Source organism: Peromyscus eremicus, chromosome 8a, assembly GCF_949786415.1.
Source record: "Peromyscus eremicus chromosome 8a, PerEre_H2_v1, whole genome shotgun sequence".
Lineage (NCBI taxonomy): Eukaryota > Metazoa > Chordata > Mammalia > Rodentia > Cricetidae > Peromyscus > Peromyscus eremicus.
Genome location: NC_081423.1, coordinates 89,623,513 through 89,645,220, shown reverse-complemented (window position 1 = coordinate 89,645,220; position 21,708 = coordinate 89,623,513). Strand labels below are relative to the sequence as shown.

General features: G+C 43.0%; 1 protein-coding gene across 1 annotated transcript in view; it reads right to left on the bottom strand.

Annotated features, from left to right (window-relative positions):
* Helz (helicase with zinc finger) overlaps window positions 1-21,708 on the bottom strand; it is a 154,959-nt gene that overhangs the window by 10,779 nt on the left and 122,472 nt on the right. Inside the window, exons 25-31 of the mRNA XM_059272014.1 lie at window positions 19,128-19,179; window positions 18,247-18,437; window positions 16,406-16,613; window positions 12,299-12,378; window positions 7,481-8,072; window positions 6,864-7,098; window positions 5,056-5,572 (exon numbers count right to left, since the gene is read on the bottom strand). Coding sequence (XP_059127997.1) covers window positions 5,056-5,572; window positions 6,864-7,098; window positions 7,481-8,072; window positions 12,299-12,378; window positions 16,406-16,613; window positions 18,247-18,437; window positions 19,128-19,179 — 1,875 coding nt within the window. The remainder of the gene's footprint in view (window positions 1-5,055; window positions 5,573-6,863; window positions 7,099-7,480; window positions 8,073-12,298; window positions 12,379-16,405; window positions 16,614-18,246; window positions 18,438-19,127; window positions 19,180-21,708) is intronic.

Sequence of the window (21,708 nt, the reverse complement as noted above, 5' to 3'; positions counted from 1 at the left end):
AGTTCTATATTTATAGTTGTGCTACTAAAGCTAATCACCAAGGAAAAACTAAGTGCTCTAGTGGGAATTCCAAGTCACATTAACTACGGTGCCAGGAGCTTTAATTAAAGTTCAACATCTCATCTCAATGATTAGCTTTGACGATTAGGCATGAATGGAGGCATCAATCTGTTGATCACTATTACTTATATTAGGAGGTTTACTACACACCATCCTTTACTGAGCCAAGAAGACAGCAGTATTTCCAGCTGGTTAAACAGCAGAAATCACAAGCTATCAATATCTACATCTACAATGAGAAGAGGCAAAACTTAAGCAAGCCTTTCTCAATATGAGAGCCCTCCATCTGGCTCTAAGGAGTAAGGATGGCTAGAGAACGTAGGGAGAGCCAAACTAAGTAATGCCGAAACTACAGGTGCTAGAGAGAAAATGAACACAGTACATTCATTGTTCAACAGCTAGGACACAACAAGAACTATTTCAAGGCAGAGGCACTGCAGAGGCATAGGTCATCTCTAATGCTGACTGACTGACAGCTGACAAGAATGAGCAGCCCCAGGAGCATTGTCATAGTCAAGGCCTCCACTCCCCCAAGCAGAGACAGAGCCCTTGGTCTTATGCATGCTAAGCAAGTGCTCACCACCAGCCACACCCCCAGCTGGGACCCAATTCTCTAATGAGGCTTTTAGGATAACATCATCACTGCAGACAAAAATGTGCAATTTCAGAAACCAATTCTGATTGGTACAGTGACAATTTGAAAAGACCTTTTCATTTTCTCCATTTATTTCTTTAATCAGACTATTTCCGAGTGAAGCACAGCTGAGTTGGAAACTGTTCTGTGCCAGTCTCAGGACCACACACTCTGGGGAAATGCAAGGTTTTAACTTGACAAATCTACAGGCACTTAAGGAGGAGGAGGATTTATCTTTCCAGATGAAATGCCTGAAAGGTATAATGCAAGAAGCTTGCATCCACAAGAGTGAACAGAGCATAAAACAACACACTATCCTATGGGGGCCGGATATGAAGACACTACTGAATGTTTAAAGAGAAACACACAATCACAGGAGAGTGAGGAGAGAGAGAGAGAGAGAGAGAGAGAGAGAGAGAGAGAGAGAGAGAGAGAGAGAGAGAGAGAGAGATTGATTTCCTAAGGGAGAAACTGAAAGAATTTCCAGGGATAAAATTCCTTCCAATTTAAGCTCTAAGTTTAACATAATTCAAAGAGAAATCTAAAAAGGGTTTACAGGTATATGAGGAAGAGAAAGGGTTGACAAAGATATCCTAAACTCCCACTAGTAGGAGAACCACAAAATGGCCTCCTCCTCTTATGTGCACATGCTTACGAAACATGAAGAGACAAGACAGCACATGACCTTCACACTACCCCTGAAGGTTGTGTGTTAGCTTACAACATCGAGCCTCATTTAAGTTAAGAGCGTCACAGGACTGAACAGAGAAGCTGAAGGAGAAAACGAACACAAAGACCAGAAAGTGATTTCAGTACAGGAGATGCTGAAGAATGCCTTCCTCCTCAGAGGTGAGGTCATACCATGTAAAATGAGTATTTTCACACAAATAAAAATCAGATCAGCCTTCAGAGAAATTTTTAACTTACGTGTACGTGTGTAAGCCTACCATGTGCATACAGGAGCCCGCAGAGGCCAAAAGAGAGTGTCTGATCCCTTGGGGCTCGAGTTATAGGCAGTTGTGAGCCACAGTGGGGGTGCTGGGAACCGAACCCTGATTCTCTGCAAAAACAGTAAGTGCTCTTAATCACTGAGCTGTCTCTCCAGCCTTGAAAAACTCTTCATCGAGCCCACCAGAAATATAGAGCCCTCAGAGGTCCCAAAGCTAAGAATGGACTTCTCTGTTGATTGCATTTTCTCGCCAGCTGACACTGGAGCAGAATACAATGCTATATAAAGAGTCTGTCATTTAACAGGGAAGCTACTTCTAGCTAGTGATGACATCACAAGCCAGGGAAGGTATAAAGATAACTAGGAAGTATCTGGAGGGAAATTAAACCACGATCCCAAACTTGCACTAGTATTTGAAGTCAAACTGGAATAATTCATTCATCTATTGCCAGCTAAGAATGGTCAGGGCCTGCCCCAGGACAAGGCAGCATCTTGTGTGTCCCAGCCTCATCCACACAGCCAAAGGCCACCTACAGCTTCCACTGAATTTGGAGTGAAGAAGGAAAACCAGTGAGGTTCAGCCTTCGTTAGAAAGTGAGAATTACTCTCAGAACTGAAAACAGCTGTAAGACCAGAGTCCCATTCAGAGTGCCCTGAGCTTGGGGAAAGGCAGACTGGACGGGGCAGTGCAGGGCACAAGGATGCGGGGCATGGTTATATCCAGTTTCCATGACAGTTAATCAACCCTAGGTTAACTCTTATCTGTGGCCACCAGGAAAGGCTAAATAAAATGCTAGCTACAGCAGCTATTTTTATGTAGTGAAGCAGGGTGATTTTTCTGGCTTCTATATGTTTTATAGTGGCCATCCATTTCATTTTTCCGAAGGAAATAAAAATTACAACTGAGTATTTGTGGTCCATGCCTGCCATCCCAGCACTAAGGAGGGTGAGACAGTAGGATGACCATAGTTTAAGGCCAGCTTGAACTACAGAGCAAAATCTTGTCTCAAAAGATAAGTATAAAACCAAAAACCTAGTCCAACAAAATATGAAGAAACAAAATCTCCATTTAAGGTAACTGTTCGACTAACATGCAAGTGTTTTCTTCGTGTCCGATGCATCCGCCAAGTTTCCGGCAAGAAAAGAATCCACAGGAGGGAAGAAAGTAACTTTCTTTGTATTGTTAACGTTAAAGAAATTATTTCAAAAGGTCGGAAATAAGCAGTGAGAACATATGTCATTCACTGTATGAGATGATTCACACAAGATCATTCTGAACACACAGAACTTACCCTAATACGTTGAAAATGTCAAAATCTACAATGTGGTAAAAATAATATTTTCCTTGTCAAAGAATTTCTTCAATTGCTGCAAGTTAGTCATCACTCACGAACCTAGTGTCAGAAGCAAGATGACCAAGTGTTTTTCCTAAGCAGAAGAACTCACTGACAAATGACGGTAGGTATTTATAATACTCACAGCGACACAAAAATAGCAAACACTGAAAGCAACAGGGCACAAAGAAGTTAAATTCCAGAGTCACGGACCACTTCAAAAGCTCAGTGATTAAAGTCGATTGTTGAGTATGAAGTGGTGCTTAGCAAAGCATTAACAATGCAACCTTGTGAGAACAGGAACACAGTCCCCACCAAACAGTTGTATGAGCACCCTCAACAAGAGAGGCAAGGCGTCACACCTGGTGTCAGGAAAGTGGCATAGTACCGGATGCCAAAGCCTACTTTTCCATACAGATGACAACCAACACTGCCAAAGGCATCAACCACTCTTTGGGCTAGGCAACTAAAAACTAGCAGCTTCTATGAGAACATTCAGTCAAGAAAACCCAGAGACTTTCACAAAAATAACCAACTCTGTGGTAAAGGTCAGATTCTCTGCTCTCCAGCTCTATGGCAGCCCTGGAAATCAGCCTGCACTGGTGGCAGGGGGAACAGAATAGGCTGCCTTCTCACAGAACTATAATTTGCTATAACGTCTCATGACTCGTTGGAAGATTACATCCAAAGATCTGTGTTAGCCAGGTGTGGTGGCTCATGCCTATAATCCCAGAACTCAAAGAGGCTGAAGTAGGATGATTACTGGTTCAAGGATAGCTTGAACTCACAGTGAGACCCTGTCCTAAAGAAAGACATTTTAATCATGTTTCACAATTGCAAACCAGGTATGGAGATACATGCCTGCAATCTAAGTACGTAAGAGGACAGGACCGCAGGATTTGAGTACAAGACCAGCCTGGGCTACATACTAAGACCTTATCTCAAATAAACAAAACTGTAACTGTTTATCCTGTTTTAAGAGGAGACGATAACTAACAGCTACTTCCTTTCCACAGTCTTATCCTTAGTCACTGTGAGCTCACTGGGAACAGCTAGACAATAACAGTCGACACATTCCACAGTTTTGGAAATTATTATGTTTTTGTTTTATGCATATGCATGTTCTGCCTGCATGTGCCCACGGAATCCAGAAGCAATGGATCCCTTGGAACTGGAGTTACAGTGAGTCATCATGTGGGTGCTGGGAACTCCTCCCAGGTCCTCTGGAAGATCACCTAGAATTCTTAACTGCTGAATCATCTCTCCAGCCATTTTCAAAGTCTTCTACCCTGGAATCACTAAATGCTTCATGTCAGTGACTGCTGCTGAGGTGGAAGTATGGAAGAGTCCTGTGGTGAAAGCTGAGCTTATCTCCAGATGCTTAACTCTTAGCAGCCTGGCTTATGCTAACTGACAGGGTGCTGTGACATTTGGAAACTGGTCTGACTGGGTGCCCACTGCTTCATAAGTAACATCCCACTAAAACCTCAGGAAGACAGGTGGGGGAATTGGTGCTTGGAACTGGCCACTCACTAGAAAAACCAACATCTTTAGAAAGTACTGGTTATCAAAATTGACCTAATAAAAAGATAAGCCACTAAGGTCCATTTCCCCAGAGTAAAAAGGCCAACACTATTCATATATGAGCATCCTCAGATGTCAAACATGCCCAAACAGCAATAAAATACTTTCAAGAGGTGTCATGTTTCAACAATACCACACACAAAATCCGAAATAGAACAATGAGGTAGACATTAAAATATTTTTCCATGAAAAGATTATTGTTTAAAGATATTATATTTGGGCCAGGTAGTGGTGGTGCTTGCCTTTATTCTTAGCACTTGGGAGGCAGAGGCAGATGAATCTCTGTGAGTTCGAAGCTAACCTGGTCTACAAAGTGAGTTCCAGGACGGGCTCCAAAAGCTACACAGAGAAACCAACCTTGTCTTGAAAAACTGAAGGAAAAAAAAAAAGATATCCTATCTGGTAAGATCTCCTTTTATCAAATGGGTAAACAGCAACAGTGTTTGTTCACAGCCAACTGATCCCAAGACAGAAGAACACTGAAAAGCATTTACCTCTTCTAGGCTGGGGAGCGAAGAAGAAGATACTGTGCGAGGTGACAGGGGGTGAAAGGACTCTTGACCAATAGCATGTTGATGGTTCTGTATGTGTAGAAAAGGGTTCTGCGGTGGCCTGGGAGGCAATGGAGGTAGGCCATAGGGAAAACCCGGCCCTATTAAGTGATTCTGTTGCAAGTTAGCAAAATTCCACGCTCCTTCAGGAGCCAGGTATTTCAGGGAAGGTGGGGCAAGGTGTTCAGATGGCAACGAAAAGGGGGAGCCGAAGAGCTGAGGTGGGAGGCGCTGTGGGAATGCTGGGTTGTTGGCTACTTCAATGTCTCTGCTGTTGTCATTAAAGTTAGAAAAGTGGCTGCTGTGGTCTGTGGTGGAAGGGGGAGACGGGACTGCTGGTGGGCTTCTGGTCTGAACTTGTCTGTATTGCAAAAGTCTTGATTGAGGTGGTGGCATTTCAGCCTGTTCTCGAGTGTCACCTTGATCACGATGAGACAGCTCTCTGAGTAAGTCTTGAAACCTACACAAAAACAAGAAAATGTGAGGGAAAACCTCAGAGAGAGACCCCCACTGCACTAAGAAGAGCCGAGTCAACCACATGTGTGATTTCTGCAAACCAAATCACAATACCTAATTAGGGTTGCCATTAATTAATCCAAAACTAAGTATTGACATCCAACAGATTCTGAACTAGAGATGCTCAGTAAAGATGTTAATTACCTAACTGGTTTTTACCTTTGCATAAAAGGGTCCATCCTTGCCTCAACATGAGAACTGGAAGTGATAAAAGGCCACCACGGGCCAGGGAGATAGCTCAGTAGGTACAGATGCTGGCCACCAAATCTGACAATCCAAGTTAATCCTGGCAGACATGATAGAAGAACCAACTCCCCACAGGCTGTCCTCTGACCCCCACATTCATACATACACACATACACCCGTACACACATGTACACACCCGTACACACACATACATACCCATACATGCAAAAATAAAAGTAACTAAGAGGCTGGAGAGATGGCTCACCAGTTAAGAACACTTGTGCTCTTATAGAGGACCCTGGTTCAAGTCTCAGCACCCATGTGGTGGCTCATAACCACCTCTACCTCCAGTTCTAAAGGATCCAATGCCCTCTTCTGTTTCCTCAGGCACCAGGTATGCACATGGTACACATACCATACATGCAGGCAAAATACTCACACACATGAAATAAAAAAAATCAATCAATTAAAGAAAATTTGTATACTTGAAAAATAGAAATGCTAGAAGAAGAAGAGGGGGAGGAGGAGGAGGAGGAGGAGGAGGAGGAGGAGGAGGAAGAAGAAAGAAAGGAACAAACAAACTTTAAGGGCCACAGTGACAGTGGGTGTTTTCCAGAGAGGAGGAAGCAGTTTATAGCAGTCACATGATGCTGACCACAAATACACTCAGAGTCAGGAGTGAATCCTCAGAAAACCTATAGCTCTAGGAAGTTAGACAACTACCCTACTAGATAAAGAAATTAATGATAAACTTACAATTTTTAAATTTTCCTTCTGTCCTCATTCTTTTATTTACTAGTAAACAAACAACAACAAGCACACAGTCCAGTAATGGTTTGTTTCTTTGGATAACAGACAAGGAGCAGATCTGTACAAGAATGATGTCTAAATTCTCCATATTTTAGAGTCAACTGAGAGGACTCTGTGGTCACTACCAGCAAGGCCAACACTGGACTTATCTGAGACTGTGTTCCAACTGAGAGCTAACGGGCTAGGGTGAGGCAGAAAACTCAGCTCGTGCCCAGGCCGGCCCTGGGCTTCCGGAATACCTTGAGAATGGTGTCTCTGCTTCATCCTCAACTCTGCCAGCGAGTTTCCACTCTGCCCTCACTGCTGGCTGGTGGAGGCCAAGGGGTGGCTGAGGAAGATGCGGGAGGTGAGGATGGTGATGGTGTGGATACGGGATGCTGCCCTGGCTGAGATAGGCATGCTGTTCACTCCACTGCTGCAGCCGGGCCTGCTGCTGCCTCAGTGTCTCCAGAGCTACACTTCCATGTACTCGATCTGTAGAAGGAGGTGTGGAAAATTGTTTTTGTCCATTTGGGGCTTCAAGTTAATTTTATGCAAAGACCTTTACACCCAGATTTTCTCCACAAAGACAAAGAAATAGCTACAGTTCGGGTAGGTAAAAGTTACTTCCTAAATTTGCCAGAGCCCAGAGCTACAGTACTAATGCTAGTATAAATAACGTCACCTGGATAGTTATTATATACATATGTACATATAACACTTGAAGTCAAATTTTATTATACTAATTGGTTGGGTTTTCTGGCATTATTTGGAGACATGAATCAATCTTGGCCTAGAGTAAACTGTATAGGACATGCCGTGTTCAGCAAATAACCTGGGGACTCTTCACACGTGACATCGTGACAGGGAGGCTTACCCAAAGCATCTCCTATAGGCAATCCTGGGGAGCTCTCATCAACAAAGTTGTTCAGAGGAGATGCCAGGATGGGACCAGGCTGTGTGATGGCTCTCAGCGGACTGTGACCGTCAGGAAGCATGGGAGGTGGCTGCTGCTCGGGAACCACAGCCTCTGCAGCAGGAGACTGTGGTCTGTGAGCAGCTGCATTATTGAAAAACGCACTGGTGGACCCTGCCTGAAATGCAGGAGAGAGCTGAGGCAGTGGCTGCGGGGCCTGTGGTGGTGCCTGGCTTTGCTGCTGGACCACCTGATTTGGCTGGGGTGCCACCTGATTTGGCTGGGGTGCCACCTGATTTGGTTGTTCAGGCAAATTATTCTGCTGCTGATTTAACAAGGTGTGCTGCTGGGGAATGGGAAATGGTGGCCTGGGTAGCTGAGGAAGCGGATGAAAATGGCGGCTAGGAATTGCATACTGTGCGTGTGGTGCAGGAAGAGGAAGATTTATGTGTCTTGGGTTGAGATTATCTTTTCGAGGAAATTTGATATTGGAATAAACAACGTTGGGACGGGATTCAGGACTTCTGTTCTGTGGATTTGATTCCAAATCAACCTAGAGAAGAAAAAACAAAAACAAGAAACAATTTTAACTGCAAAAAACCCTGAATTCACTCAGCGGCTTTTATCCTTTCCCAAGCACACCCCACTTAAAGGCTATAATATGCTCTTATCAGCAGCAATGGGAGTGCTGAGGTGCAGAATCAATCACCTTTGACAATCAAATAAGGGCATATTCTTATAAATTAAAAAAGATGACAGAGGAAACACAGCATATTAAATTTGAGTCTGAAGAAAAGCCACTGCCGTTTATTAAAATGGCCACTCTAATTCCTGCTATACTATTTTCAATTTCACACTTTCTTTCTTAGAAAGAGAACCATTAATTTCCTTCAGATATAAATCAACAAAATGTGCTCTTTCCCTCTGATTTTATTGTTTTTAATATATCCAATCTACTTCTCCAAACAAATCAACGTTAATAAAAACTGCGTGTCTGGCAACTTTCAAATGAACTTAGATACCATGACACCTTTGTAGAACCATTACGGCTGCTGACTTTTGTCGTTACATAGTTGGACATTCTTTCTCTTAACATTCCGGGGTGGGGGGGTGGGGGGGCTATTAAGTGCACTGTGTCTGATTCTGAAGATTAAAAAGCAACAATAAAATTCAGTATACACCCTCAAGAGTTTAGAGCAGGAGCTACACTCGGCCCAGGCACTCTGGCTCCAGTGCCCTGAACCTGTAAATAAGGTCTTCTCGGAACACAGTCAACCATTTACATGTCATTCATGGCTCCTTTCACGCTACCATGGCAGAGCTGAACAGCTCTGAACAGCTGAACATACACGCCACGAACACGCAGCCTGAGATCGTCTAGCCCTTTATAGAAAAAGTGGAGGCTCTATATAAACACAAGAGACATTGGAAAGAGGGGTCGTATAAGATACTAGGGCTAAGAAAAGTAAAGAAACCTTCAGAAAAGCAATGGCGTCTGAGCCGAGTATTCCAAAACAAGCTGGGGTGCTCCAGGGAGAGAAGAACGTTCTAATAAACAAAGGGAGAGATTAGCACAGCAGATGTGGGGTACACATTTCCTGTTCATAGAGCTAGATCTTTACTTCTTTACATGTTAGTTTCCCCTTCTTGACATCAATCACACAGACCCTGACTGACTCAACTCTGAGCGCAAACATCAAGTTTGATGCCATTAAGCTTTGGAGAACCACCGAAGAAAAAGTTTGAAGTTAAAAAGCGTGGTTGTCTTGAAATGCAAGTTTGACTGTAAGTGTTGATAATGTGAAAAATAAAAACAATAATATGTAAAGTGACCCTTTTTCTCCTCCAGCTGTTAAGCCACTCCATAAACTGTTGGGTGTCATCTTGTCAGTGAGAATTGCAGGGTGCTTGCTTAGCCAAAGCCTGTAAAGCTAGACAGCGTGCCGATCCCTCCCCAGGAAAACAGAGCGGGGAGCTGGGTTCCTGATTTAAGCGAGGAATACTGACCAGGCCGTTTCAGCCAGCTGCAATGCCAACCATACACCAAGAGCAGTCACACCTCACCACTTGGCCCTTTGGGTCCCTGAGATTGCTGGGTGTATGAAGTGTTTAAAAAACAAAGTGCTCTGGTCTTCCTAAGCAGTTGTTATACCTGTTGTTCACATCTCAGAACCTAACTGAGGCTCCTCATAAACAAACATTTCTTCATTCAACTCATAATCTTGTGGATGGCAAAGCTCCATTAGCCAGAGACACAACTCTCTCCAAAAGACACTGTGGATGTGCACACTCTGACCACACACACAAGGCTATGGTCACATGTCATGGCTGTTTGTGGCTACACTGCTGTTTTAATGATTCCATCACTTTTGACTCTGACAGACAGGAAGCTCATGACCACGATACTCTATGATCTTGAAGTAGGAAGGAGCTGCAGAGAAAGTGAATGTGATGTGTGATTGAGAAGGTGTGGGGGTTGGGTTCTCAGCTCGGGGGGGGGGGGGGGGGGGGAGAGGGAGGGAGGGAGGGAGGGAGGGAGGGAGGGAGGGAGGGAGAGAGAGAGAGAGAGAGAGAGAGAGAGAGAGAGAGAGAGAGAGAGAGAGAGAGAGAGAAGGGTGTGGAGGGAGAATAAATGGCATTTTAGGATCCTTCAGTGGAAGCAGCAGTGGCAGATGTAGTTGGAGGTAGCTAAGTTCTAAGTGCTAGTTCTAGGTGCTATTAAAATTAGAATCAAGATAGCTAAGTGTCGGTCATGTTGTGGCTTTTAAATTTCTGTTAGAAATCTTCTGTTAGAAAACAAGGCTACCTGCTAGCCATGTTCCAGTTTCTTTACATCCTGATGCTTTGCTTTGGGGCGCAAGAAACATGGAAAAAAAAAAAAAAAAAAAAGAACTCCAAGCTCTGTTTAATTCAGTGCCTCGGTATTAAGAGGCATGGGACAGACATTAAAAGGAAAGGAGCTGAGGGTCAGCGGTAGATGCGGGCTGCTTCAGACCCCTATTATTAGGTTGACTTTCTCTGCAGCAGACCTCTGACTCAATCAGGAAGTTTCCTGGCTGCCTCACTCACACCGCAGTTCCTCCTACAATATGCCTTCCATCTTTGGCCTCTGTCAGTCAGACATGCTGGGTACTTGAGACTGAAGACAGAGAAGAGCTGCTTAGGCACAGGTTGGGGATCCAAACTGAAGTCTTTCTTACGATGTGGGCACTTAAAGACACAACTCAGACTAGGTTATAGCCATCAGCCATAGACTTCCAAGAGAAGTGGGACCACACAGAACTCTGGGAAATCACAACTTGAGAGCTAGGGTCATGAGGAGAGAGGAGAGGGGGATGTATTACAAGAAACAAACAAACAAATAAAACCCCAGAAGGCGTCTAACAGAGAGTTGTAGGTAAAAGAGATGGTGTGTTAAGGAAAATAACAAAGTGAAACAACCAAAGAAGCAGGAGCTGTGGTGAGACAGTGCATGGGGTGCACAGCCACGGTGAGACCCTGGGACTAGACCTAGACTGTGTGGGTTAAGACGAGACTCCAGGAGGCAGAGGTCAAAGAACACATCTTTCTTTCTGTACTCTTTTGCTGTGGTTGTGTGGCACTGGGCACTGAATCCAGGGTCTTGTGTGTGCTGGGTAGACACTACCACTGAGCCACATGCCAGGAGAAAGCATCTTTGAAAGTCTGCCAGCCAGGGTTCACATGTGAGGCTAGAACATGAGTAAGTGCATGGCAAGCAGAGTGGGAAGAATCAGTGGGTGGGAGGGGTCTACACAGCTGAGAAGGCTGAGAGCCTGGAGTTAGTGAGGTGACCTGGGGAGGACAGGGACAGTCAACTCAAGAGGCCTTCATCTTCGGCCAGTGCTAAGAAAGTAAAGAGGCTCAAGGACACATACAAAGTGAGTTATGCACTTCTTATGCATAGCTAAAACTATGCATAAACCAGCATCAACTAGCAGGGCACAAGCCTGACGGTGGTGTGTCCAGAGCAGTCATTTCCACATTGTGAGGTGCCAGGCTTGAGAAGAGCCACCGAGGAACCAGGACCAAGGAGCTAAGCACTGCCCAAGAAAGGAGAGGGCGGAGTCTCGCTGAAATTGAAACACACAGCTTCCAGCCACACTACTTCCACCAACAACACGGTCTTCTCCAACCTGTTCCAGCACAGACGCAGGAAGAGCAGACAAATGGGGAGACACAAGGTTAAGGATCTCCACAGTGGGTGTGGAGGACAAGGCCAGGCACTGAGGGAGTCACTACCACAGTCCTTTCCAGGCCAAAGTCACTGTCAATGAGACACCTGTAGCTCCGTCTTCATACAACTTTTTACCATGAGGAGTCTATTGCTGAATTAAAGAAAATCTGAGGAAGGGGGCTGGAGAGACAGTTCAGCAGTTAAGAGATCTTGCTACTTTTGCAGATGACCCAGGCTCAATTCCCAGCACCCACACGGTGGCTCACACCCATCTAACTCCAGTTGCAGGAGCTCTGATGGCCTCGTCCAACCTCCACGGGCACCCATGTAGTGCACATACATACATGTAGGCAAAACACTTATACACATAAAATGAAATGAATATTTAAATTTTTTAAAAGAAGAAAATCTGAAGAAATATTTACATGCAAAGGAAATAACTTAATGAAAGACAACGGGACAGGAGAAGGGTGGTATGCCCTACTGAAACAATGAGCTTAACATACATGGGAAGTGGGAGATGCTTTGGGCCAATCAGACCTTCCCCACCAGAACCACACACTCAGTTGATGGGAGCAGCATACCTGTTTGGGCTCTGTAGGCTTTTTCTCTGGTGTTCGGATCTTATTAATTTCAGGTCCAGGGTTATTTGTATCAGTTTTACCTAAGAAAATATTTTTAAATCCTTATAATTATCTCCAGTGAATATATTTCCAGTGACTATTCAACACTAGACAAAGTAGAATAGTTTCAACAACATGCACTCATTCTTATCACTTTATACTACTATGTGCATTCTAGTTCTCTGTTTTCAGAGCTGCAGCTTCTCTGCCAAAAAGGAAAAGTTATAATGAAAAATGACAGGGCAAAAGCTTCACTAAGGAGAAACAACCTGAAAACAGCAAATAAAAAAGAAAACAGTCCACTCTCCAGGAATTTACAGTCTCATTTTTTTAAAAACTAGACATATAAAAGGTCTTGGTACTCCTGCCCGCTCATAAAGGCTCAACACTTTGTTCATTTGCAAATGCAATTAAGTGAAAATCCAAATGATATATCCATCCAACTCACTGAAGGAATCTAGGCTGACTGTTAGGGCTTGATCTACAAGCTCCCTGAAAGCCCACATGGAGAGGCTTGTCCTCCAGCCTGTTTGCTACAGGGAAGAGGAAACCTTAGGAGGTGGGGACTAGAGGACAGAAGTGCGCTTGGGACTCCAGCCCCTTTCTCTCTGGCTTTCTCCTTCCCTACTCCCATGAAGCAAACAGAAGCCCTCCAGCACACATGCCATCATAATGTCCTGGGAGGCCACAGGCCCGCAGCAACGGGACAAAGCAAGGGTGGACCGTACGTATCCATTGAAACTAGAAGCCAAAACACATCTTTCTTTCTTATGAACTGCTGACCTCAGCCATTCTGTCACGGCAACAGGAGTTACAATGTGCAAACATTTCGAACGTAAGTAGGTGATGGATGACAGAGGAAGCCAGGGTAAGGTATTTCAATAAAATTAGAGTAGACTAGCCTAACTTCACAAATGTGAAGAGCTCTAGTCTGAAAGAATTAAGCCTAAGTTGGGTGTTTTCTGAGAAATGCTCTAGCAGCAGCACCAGAACTCTGGAAATGAACTGTCAAATCAGAGCTGACTGATCACTGCACATGAAGACATGGGAACTGTAATGGTCAAGGTTAAAAACTAATGGCTGCCCAGAAGATTAGATAGTGCATAAGAAAAACAAGGCAAGCTAAGGAGAAAATCAACAGAAACTACCAAAACCAAAACACAGAGAAAGACCCTGAAAAGAACCAACAAAGGGCCAGTCATGAGCTTTGGGGGATGTTACGCATCTGAATGCATGAGTAAATGGGGCCACAAGAGCAGAGGGCAGGCGGTCAGACAGAGTATCTGCTGATATCAACCTTGAAAATCTCCAAACATCGTAACTATAAAAAGATCCAACATACACATACACCCAAAAAGCAAACGGAAACCTTCCCGAAGGCATATTATAATCAAATTGCTAAGACCAGTATAAAAAAAAACCTTTAAAGCAGACAGAGAAAGCACAGTATACTACATAGATATGAAAAATAAGGCTAATGATGCCCCCCCACACACACACACACACTTTCCTCTGTGCTAGGCGTCAAAGAAGCCAGGGTCTTGAGACTGCCAGGCAAGTCTGTAAAACGATACTTTAAAAAAAAAAAAAAAAAAACCACCAGTAATATTTTTATTTTTATTTTTTATTTTTTTTGGTTTTTCGAGACAGGGTTTCTCTGTGTAGCTTTGCGCCTTTCCTGGGACTCACTTGGTAATCCAGGCTGGCCTCGAACTCACAGAGATCCGCCTGGCTCTGCCTCCCGAGTGCTGGGATTAAAGGCGTGCGCCACCACCACCCGGCCAGTAATATTTTTAAATAAACCTACATAAAAGTAAAATGCACTGGGTCATGGTGGTATACACCTTTAATCCTAGTACTCAGGAGGCAGAGGCAGGTGGATCTCTGTGAGTTCTAGGCCAGCCTGGTCTACAGAGCAAGTTCCAAGACAGTCAGAACTACACAGAGAAAGCCTGTCTGAAAAAAAAGAAAATTAAAGTAAATGCATGGCCACCAAAGCCCAGAGAGGAAGTTCTGAACTTCCGTCAGTCCTTTCACTCGGCACGGTATATGGAACATAAGTTGGAAGGTATACTACAGAAGTTAAAGATATATACTAGCCCCAATACAACTAAAATACTATTAACTATGTCGTAACTAATAAGCCAACAAAAGATATCAAGTAGAATTATAAGTACACCCTACAAACATCAAGCTCACAGAAACCAAGATTAAAAAAAAAAAAAACCATTTCAGTGTAGAGGTGTACACCTTTAAACCCAGCATTCAGGAGGCAAAGGCAGGCAGACTTCTGAGTCTGAGGCTAGCCTGGTCTATGTGGAGTTCCAGGCCAGGCAGGGCCAAAAGAAGGAATACTAATTATAAACTATCTACTAGCAACACACTTAGCTGCTGCTTTTGGGTAGTCCCATGGGTAAAACGTAAATGAAATCTGCCTTTCCCACTGCACTGGAGCCCCAGCCTCAGAAATGTACCTTAATGATACAAACAGGATAAAAGCAAAGGGTCAAAAACAAATATGCACCACTGTCATTGGTCAAAAAAAAAAGCCCAAGAGCTCCACAGATGTTGACTAAAGTAGACCTCAGAGTCAAGAACATCACCAGGAACAGTCATTCTGTAACACTAAATGAGTCACCCAAGGACATACTCTTGAATGCTTATCTCCTAATAACAGACCCCTAAAATTTATGAGAACAGAACATAAAGAAAATCTAGACAAGCCTGGCATAGGAAATAAACCTGTCAACCGAGCTCTTGGGGGAAGTAAGGCAGAAACACTAGGAGTTCAAGGACACCCCGGGCTATATAAGCAGTCCAAAGCCAGCCTAGCTGAGACTTTGTCTCAGAAAAATAATACAAAAGGTAGACAAATACATTGTTTTCAGAGACTAATTCCTCTCTTCAGAAAGTGACAGAAAAGACAGAAAAGCAGTAAGGACACAAAAGACTTGAGCAGCCACCCTGACCAGCTCACCCTAAGCATTCCAGTGCTTCCAGGTACCCATAAAGCATTAATAAAGACAGACCACAAATCTCAATGAATTCAACAGGATTCACGCCATACAAAATATGCTCTCTTACCATGATGGAATTAAAAGTAGGAACCAGTTACAGTAAACATTTTAGAAAATCACTAATAAACAGAAATTGAAACTCATCATCCTAAATAACCCATGGATATAATCTTTTTGGTTTTCTTTCTGAAACAGGGTCTTACTACATTGCAACCAGGTTAGCTTGGATTTCAGAATCCTCTTGCCTGAGTCTTCCCAATGCTGAGATTACAGGCAAGCACCACCCCACCCAGTCCATGAATCTATTTTTAACTTTGAGAGAAATTCAAAAGTATTTTAAAGTATACTGAACTCAATAAAAATGCAAACATAACATATCAGAACTGTGGAATGTACTAATGAGGAAGACATTACACGAAACAGTCATTTTAATCGAGCTTCTACCCAAAGGCTTTACATGTAAAATGCTTTTAAATGTTGGAAGAAATTAAGATCTAAAAAGATAGGGACACATATACTCTGTCCATAGACCAGAGGCTTAATATTGTTAAGCTCCCAATTATTCCAACACTGACCTAAAAACTTAATGTAATCCAAATCAAAAGCCCAGCAAACTTTCGGTGTTTTTTGTTTGTTTGTTTTTAAAAAAGATAAGCTGATTCTGAACTGTTTATGGAAATGGAAAAAAAGCCTGAACTAGGCAATTTTGGGAAAGAATGAGGTAGGAGCACTTAGACAGCCTGTTTTCCTAGGAGCATGTCCAAAACTACAGTACTCAGGCCGGCACAAATAATACTAACGCAAACAGACACCAATGAAAAAAAAAGAGTCCAAGGATGGTGGGGTGATTTGAGCATGTGTGTCAAGGTAGCCCAGTGACAGGAGAACAGAACTTTCTATAGATGATCCTGGAGCCAATGACCATAGACATGCCAAACAAACAAAACACCACACCAATGTATCAGACCTTACCTCACACCACACACAACATTAACTCAAGGACCCAGGGTGGGGGCTGAAGCCACAAAATGTCTAAGGGGATTCCACCTACCGTTTCGATTTTGCTCCTGTTGATCCTTCTCTACATGCTGATTCTGCTGCTGCCCTATGTTGACAGGTGGGTGATGTCCAAGGCCATAGGGGATCGGCGATCCACGTCCATGTGTATGTAATAAGTTCATATTGTAGGCCATCGCTGCTGGGTGTGTAATAATCCGAGGATCAACTGCAAACCTACCCTGGTATCCTGTCCATGGCACCTAAATTATTATAAGAAATAAAGTAATTGAACTGAGTATATTTCTGAACACAAACTGATATAATGTTGTTGATTAGCAAAAAACAATCATACACATAGAGAGACCATAATTTTACCCAACTACCATGTTGATATTATTCAACAGTAACAATGGATGGAATCACTACTACATCCTTAATGGCTCAAACCTGATTCTCAAAATCTTTACCATGTTAGGAAAATGGACCACTGGGAGTTAGAAGGAAATAGGACTTGAAACTGATACTTAGTCCCTAATACGTCAAAGCAGTTTACACTCCTGAATCATTTTCCCTCCACAAGGACATACACACAGATTACCATGAAAATGATCTTTTTAAATGAAAACTGCATGGTTACATAGTTTAACAGACTGGATCAAAGAACAGAGAGGGAGTGCAGGGCCTCTCAACTCGGAGAGTAGGTATTCTAACCTTTCATGAATAACAACCATTTAATGCTCACTCACAGCAGGCAAAATTCAAACAGGTCATTATGTTAATTAGTGCTTTTGATTGATTCAACTCTACCTTAAATCCCCTTCACAGAGGCAGAAAGCTTGCCTAGATACACATGATCTCTCCAGGGTACCACAGATGGGATGGTAATGACAACTGCTGTTGTCACTGTTAGAACTGCTGGATGCAGACTCTCAGAAATCTTACACACTAAAAGCTTCTCTGACCTAGTAAAACGAAATAGAAATCCTAACCGAGAGTCTATTTCAAGCAGATCATGTATCATGTTGCCAGGTGTCCGGGAAGAAATAACTCAGCTCAAGTCCAAAGCCTCTGAGGCACAGGTGTGACAATTACTCTGCTTAGCTGCCATGCTTGTGGCCTACCATGGCCGACAAGAGCAAGAATGCTTGCAGCTCAGCAGTTTTCTCTTCATGGGTATGGGCAGGAGTGCCAAAGCTCTCTGACAAGATCACCTCTGCCTGAAATTACCTCACTTCAATAAACTGTGTCCTAGACTAAAACTTCTAAATTTAGAAATATTGATGTTTCTACAAGTTGAACAAAAAGTACCAAACATTTCAAAAAGGATATAAAAATGAGTTTATACATAAGATAGAAGCCCTCTAAAAAATCTCTTCTCAGAATTTCAGTAGTGTTCTCATGTGGCACTAATGTTTCATAAAGCTTGGGGATTTCCTAGACAAATTCAGACCCAAGAGAACTAAAGGTCTCTGTCTCCTCCAATAACTCCGCTGCTTAAGAACAGTTCATGATTGAGAATAAGATGCAAAAGACAAATAAATGCATCACTTATACAATTCTCCTCAGGAAGGAAAAAAAATATTTCAGAAGAATTCAAAGGCTTAAATGAATTAAAACATACTACTCACAGACTTCTTCATATTCTGTGGTAAACCAACAAGTTACACATAATAATACACATTTCTTTGGACATTTCAAAACTTAGTAGTTAAACAAGTTACTTTAAAAGAATCTCATGGGCACTGGAAAGTTAAAATAAGAGAGTATATGGGTACGGGTGTGGCACAGTAGTGACTGCTGAGCATTCAGAGACCCTTGGTTTGATGCCCAGCACTGAAAAGCAAAGGCTGGCACAACCTGACTCAGGAGAAAGTATTTCAAACGTCCACTTACAGGCAAAGGCACCGACATGACCACATTCCCTCCATAGACAGCAGGTACATAAAGAATACTTGTCCCGGTGTGAGGATCTATTCTTTGAACGGGGCTTGGAGACTTTCCCAAACTTGGGTGAGGTCCAAGAGGGGGTGGAGGTGTAAATGCTCTAATAGGATTGCCAATGAGTACAGAAGGATTGGGCTGAACTGTAAAACAAACCAAAAAAAGGAGACTCAATAGGTGTACACACTGACCTGGACAGAAATGCTCCAGTCATCCATAGCAAAAACACATTTCCCAGGAGACCCATGAAACGCCTCCACCAAAGAACAAGTGTGCAGAATAAAGCACATTAGAAAACCGTTCCATGGGGCTCTTGAACATCAGCCGCAGCTGTGCGAAGGGGACTTTCCAAAGCCTGCAGTGTTAACTTCTGAGAAGCTGGAGGTAAGTCTTCAAGACACAGAAGCATGAGTGCACAACTTGTAGCAGCAGCCTCAAGACTAGGAGCAGACAGTTCCTCAGAACCAAGTTCTGACTTACGGTTGTAACTCAGTCACATATGGAGTGAAGGTTATGCCTGTATCACAATGGTATTCAAGATGGTTCTAATAAACTTTATCTTGAAATTTTTATGACATCACATTTATAGGATAGAAATACTTTGAGAAGACTTAAGTTGTGTAAAAGGCTGTGTGCTGGTAGCTACAATCTGACCACTTTTCAGAAATTAACATGTCATAAAAGAGTAAAAGAATTCACTAAAACTACGAAGTTCATATCTTTACATGCCTCAGAGATGGGGGGGGGTGGCAGAGGAGAGACAGATAGACAGAAAGACAGAAAGCTCTTTCCCATAGCAAATTTTGTTTAAAAAAAATAAAAGTTCTACTCACCAACACCATCATTCTGGAAATGGTCACTCTGGGGATGATGAAGGCTTTTCCCCTTTAAGACAAAAACAAATACAAGATAACCTAAGCATGTTTTTTTTTTCCTAAGCATGTTTTAACATTAGCAAACAGAATATCTCCTCAGCATGTGCAAACTACTCATAAATACTCACAATTAATATTTGAAAACTCTCAGGCTATAATCAGGAACTATTTTGACAATGTCAAGTTGACTTTCTTTAGGTCCACACCTTCTCAGGCAACACTGCTGTATCTTTAGTTTTCTGCTTCAAAACTGATGATACCTAAAATCTCTTTTCGTTTCTATCTTAAAGATTTATTTTATCACGGCTGGAGAGGTGACTCAGTGGTTAAGAGCACTGGCTGCTCTTCCAGAGGACCTGGATTCAATTCCCAGCAACCACATGGTGGCTCATAACTGTCTGTAACTCCAGTTCCAGGTTATCTGACACATTTACACCAATTCACATAAAATAAAGTTAAATATACTATTTTTTTAAGATTTATTTTATCTTGCTGTGTGTGCGTGTGAACACACACACACTTGTGTAAGAGCTCAGTTGTGGGTGCGTGCTTAGGCACAGAGGTCAGAAGAGGATATTCAATCTTAGAGCTTAATTTTCTGAGTTTGAGAGATGACAGGCTTATTGTGCATGTGTGAGGATGCAAACTCCAGTCCTCACGACTGTGCAGTTTCTTTACCTCTGCACCATCGCTCTGGTCCCTGTTTTGTTAAGACAGATTCTCATGTATCCCAGGCTAGCCTCAAACTGGCTATGTAGCTAAAGATGACCTTGCTGTGGGATGTTCTGTATGGCAAATGTGTTGCTCTGATTGGTCAATAAATAAAACACTGATTGGCCATTGGCTAGGCAGGAAGTATAGGCGGGACAAGGGGGGAGGAGGAGAATAAAGCTGGGAAGTGGAAGGCTGAGTCAGAGAGACACTGCCAGCCGCCATGATGAGAAACAGGATGTGAAGATGCCGGGAAGCCACCAGCCATGTGGCAAGGTATAGATTAATGGAAATGGATTAATTTAAGCTGTAAGAACAGTTAGCAAGAAGCCTGCCACGGCCATACAGTTTGTAACCAATATAAGTCTCTGTGTTTACTTGGTCGGGTCTGAGGCTGTGGGACTTGGCAGGTGATAGAGATTTGTCCTGACTGTGGGCCCGGCAGGAAAACTTAAGCTACAAATGGCGTCCAACGTGGTGGCAAGAGTTTCCACCTAAAAACTGAGAAAAAAGATTCTAAAACGGAGCTAAAAACAGTTCCTAATTGTCTCTCTCAAATGAGCGGCAGCTGCTGGTTTGAGCTACTGGTGGGTTCCTAGCGTGCGTGCTCAACCTGCCGCCATATGGCAGGAATGAGGCCTCTGCAAATGGTACATTAAGCTGAATGGTGGATTTAGCCTTTGCAGGTACAAAACAAAAAAAGAGGTTTCTGGGCTACACGCTGCTTGGATAAAAGCATAGACCCACGATAGCTCCCAGAGCTGGCGGTAAAGTAGCCATGTTGGGAAGCTTAGGTGGGCGGAGCCAGCAGCCACAGCTGCTGCAGTTTAAAGCAATAAATTCGTAATAAGACAGATTCAGATGTAATAGTTTACAATGTGTGTAAAAGATATGTAGGCTTGAAAGAGACAAAAAAGGTGATATATACAATTATATAAACAAATACATAGGTTTTTGTTTTTGTTTTTCGAGACAGGGTTTCTCTGTGTAGCTTTGTTTCTTTCCTGGAACTCACTCTGTAGTCCAGGCTGGCCTTGAACTCACAGAGATCCGCCTGCCTCTGCCTCCTGAGTGCTGGGATTAAAGGCATGGGCCACCACCGCCGGCTACAAATACATAGTTTTTAAAAAATAAAGTATTTAAAGAGACAGTAAAATTAATATAGAAAATAAGCCATGTAAAGATGAATATTACACAGAGAATCTGGATTGTGTTGTCTTTGGGATTTTTAACTGCAGAAAAACATTTGATTGTAAAAGCTGTTGAGTTATGCCAAAATGTATATTTTAAAGGTACCTTGACTTCAAAATTTGGATATAAGGATATGTTGCTTTGGAAAGGAGACTCTGCTTTTGTTTCCACAGAAAGCCAGAGGCTATGGATTTGTTCCAGATTAAGATACATCAGGTTTGACCAGCCAAGACCCCCTGAAAGGTCTCCGATGACACCATGGCCCAGATGATCCAACATCCAGAATGGTTTGAAGGCATCTGGCTCAGACGATACAGCCTCATGGACTATTCCATAATCCTAAAATTTTCTTTGTGTCCCCATAAGATACAGCACCCCCCTCCAGCAGGAAGTAGTAAGAGAAGTTACGCCCAAATTCCCAAATTATATGTAATTTTACTTTGTTAAGGTTAAAACCTTCCTTTTTGAAAAAAAAAAAAAAGAAAGAAAGAAAAGGGGAAGTGCTGTGGGATGTTCTGTATGGCAAATGTGTTGCTCTGATTGGTCAATAAATAAAACACTGATTGGCCATTGGCTAGGCAGGAAGTATAGGCGGGACAAGGGGGGAGGAGGAGAATAAAGCTGGGAAGTGGAAGGC